This window comes from Alligator mississippiensis, chromosome 4, assembly GCF_030867095.1.
Source record: "Alligator mississippiensis isolate rAllMis1 chromosome 4, rAllMis1, whole genome shotgun sequence".
Lineage (NCBI taxonomy): Eukaryota > Metazoa > Chordata > Crocodylia > Alligatoridae > Alligator > Alligator mississippiensis.
Window position 1 is genome coordinate 27,292,305 of NC_081827.1, and position 2,704 is coordinate 27,295,008.

General features: G+C 56.2%; 1 protein-coding gene across 1 annotated transcript; it reads right to left on the minus strand.

Moving 5' to 3' along the window:
- Nucleotides 1–699: 699 nt before the first annotated feature.
- Nucleotides 700–2,215, minus strand: CCDC71L (coiled-coil domain containing 71 like). The gene has a single exon (XM_019487673.2). It carries the CDS (start codon nt 2,135–2,137, stop codon nt 1,514–1,516), a length of 624 nt encoding a protein of 207 aa, XP_019343218.2. The 5' UTR covers nt 2,138–2,215; the 3' UTR covers nt 700–1,513.
- Nucleotides 2,216–2,704: the final 489 nt, after the last annotated feature.

Sequence of the window (2,704 nt, forward strand, 5' to 3'; positions counted from 1 at the left end):
TAGCACTGTAACAGACAAATTGGTCCTCCACATATCAATTCCAATAGGCTTCCAAGGATTTCTCAAGGGTGAGCAGTGACACAAGTCTTCCTAAGAAAGACTAAAATGGGTATTTGAAGAACCACTGAATCATACACTTGTTTACAGTACATGAGGTCATTTACTCTACCAGGAAAGTCAGGATCAAAGCCCTGTTCTCAGAGCCAGGGGGACATCATTTAACAGTTACAAAGCCAATGCCTTCTTCCTCTTTTACAGTTAAGGATCCATATTCTCTTTTTTCCCCAATGTCAACTTTATAGACCTCATTTGCTTTAGAGGATAAATTCCATAGAAACGAATTACTTGGAATCCTGTAACATTACAACATGTATCTAGGACTATACATTAAATAATAATAATAAAAAAAAGCTTAATCTCAATGTTTAAGCTGCTACCTTAAAAGAATACCTGCCCCCTCCCAAAACAAACAAACCAACCAACCACAAAAAAAACAGCCACTTGTACTTTAGGATGACCAAACACAGAGCTCCAGGCAAAACAAGCCTGTAGCCATAGACTAAGTATCTGAGATCACACATTTTACCCTGGGAGAGGAGAGAGAGAAAAAGAAAAGGAACTGCCTCAGTACGAGTTCTAGCAGAGGACAGATAAATGACACCCTGTATTGTTTTATTTAGCTATGAAGACACCAGGTGATAAATCAAGCTTTGTTGCTGTTTATTTTAAATATTGTACTTCAATCATGTAGCATTTAGGTGTTAGCCACTCTAACTAACCACCTGCTTCTATAAGCAGCCAAAGTGGCTGGCAAGTCACATAAACCATTTGTTACATGTTCAACAGTCTTCCCCAACTTTGGATGGTTCTTTGTGTTTGCTGCTTTTTGTGTTTGTTTGTTTTTTGTTTTTGTTTCTGCTTTTAATGAGAACAGTCTAGAAATCAAGCCTTTTGCCCCTCTAAGATCACAACGAGGGTATTGGAAGCTCCTCAGCAAGCCTCTCTTTGCAGGCTGTTTCTCCGGGCAGGACCACTGCGTCTCCAACTTCCCCCAAATCAAACCCAGGTCTGTCAAAAAAAAAAAAGAGCCGCACACTTTAAGCCACTTTGGGCACTCTGTAAAAAGCAAATCCTGGGGTCAGCTATAAAAGAGTAGAAAGGATTGTGGATACAAAACGCATAACAAGTCCGCGGCGCCCAGCCAGGCCTCGAAGCTGGGCAAGAAAGGGGGGGGGGGGAGGGGGGGGGAGAAAGAAAAAGAAAGGTTTTGCACCATCCCCACCACCCTGGGTCCTGCTTCCTGAGGCAACAAACATCCTTGGTCAAAAGCTTCAGCCAGAGGAGCCGGGTCCAGCCACCCTGCGCGCATCCCAGTGCTGCCAGCGGCTCCTCGGGCAAGTCCCCGCCAGGCCGCGGCCCCGGGCTCGGGGGGGTCTCTAAAGTGCAGCAGGACGCGGCGCGGGCGGGGCCGTGTGAACAGGTGCGCGGAGCTCGTCCCGTCCGGTCCCGGCGCTCAGCACCGCGCCACGGGCAGGCGGCGGAGCCGCACCACGGGCGACAGGTCCACGCGCAGGATGCGCTGCGCCTGTCTCCGCGCCGCCGCCAGGCTCCGCCGGCCCCACACGCTGCCCCGCACGCGGATGCTGCAGGGGAGGGCGGGCGGGCGCGGCGTGGCCGCCGCCCAGATCTCCTCCAGAGAGCGGCCCCCGAAGGCCCCCGCCGCCGCCTCCTCCTCCTCCGCGGCGCGCGGCCTCCTGCGCGGCGGGGCCCGGGCGAGGCGGCGGCGGGCGCGGGGCGGCGGCGGCGGCGGGGGCGCGGGCACCTCGGCGCGGCACGAGGCGTAGCCGTACACGTCCTTGCTGCGCAGGATGACCGGCGAGAACTCGTGCTTGAGGCTGCACAGGAAGTCCCACAGCTCTGAGTCCGAGCGCATGAACTCCGTGGACTTGGGCATGAAGAGCTTGATGGCGTCGCCCAGCGCCTTGATGCCGGCGAACGACACCTGCGAGCGCGAGTACACAACTTTCTCCGCCGCGCCCGACACCCCTGCTGCTGCTGCCGCCGCCGCTCCTCTGCTGCCCTGCGGCTTCCCCCCGGCCGCCGCCGCCGCCGCCGCCGCCTTCCTCCTGCGGGACATGGGGGCGGCCGCTGCGCCTCCTCGCTGCGGAGCGCGCTCCAGATCCTGCCGCCGCGGCCAAGATGGAGCTTTAAAATCCCAGGCGGAGGCTGAGCTCGGCTCCGCCCTCCCTCCGCGCCCGCTCGTTGGCCCGTTTGAAATACGTCACCGCCCAGGCCCCGCCCACCGTGGCCGTTTGGAGCCTGGTGGCTTCTCCCCGTGTGGGGGCCTGAGGGGGAGGGGAAGGGAGCAGCCCCTGCTGGGGGCTCCTGCTCCACCATCACCCTCCCCACAGCCCATTGTGGTGCCCACGTGTCACCTCATGGCAGCCCTTTGTCCACAGTGGGAAACTGCCTGGCTGGCACCTGGGTTGTCCTTGACCTGAAGATAATGGCCCCCCCTTTGCTAATTAATCTGTGTGCAAAAATATTCCCTTCCCTCAGAGCTTCACTTGTCCTTGACCTGAAGATAATGGCGCCTCTCCTGCTAACCTGTGTTCAAAGATATTCCCCTCTGTCAGAGCTTCAAAGCCACCTCTGAACCCCCACAAAAGGAGCAGCTTCAATATTCATTGCCTGTCCACTTTTG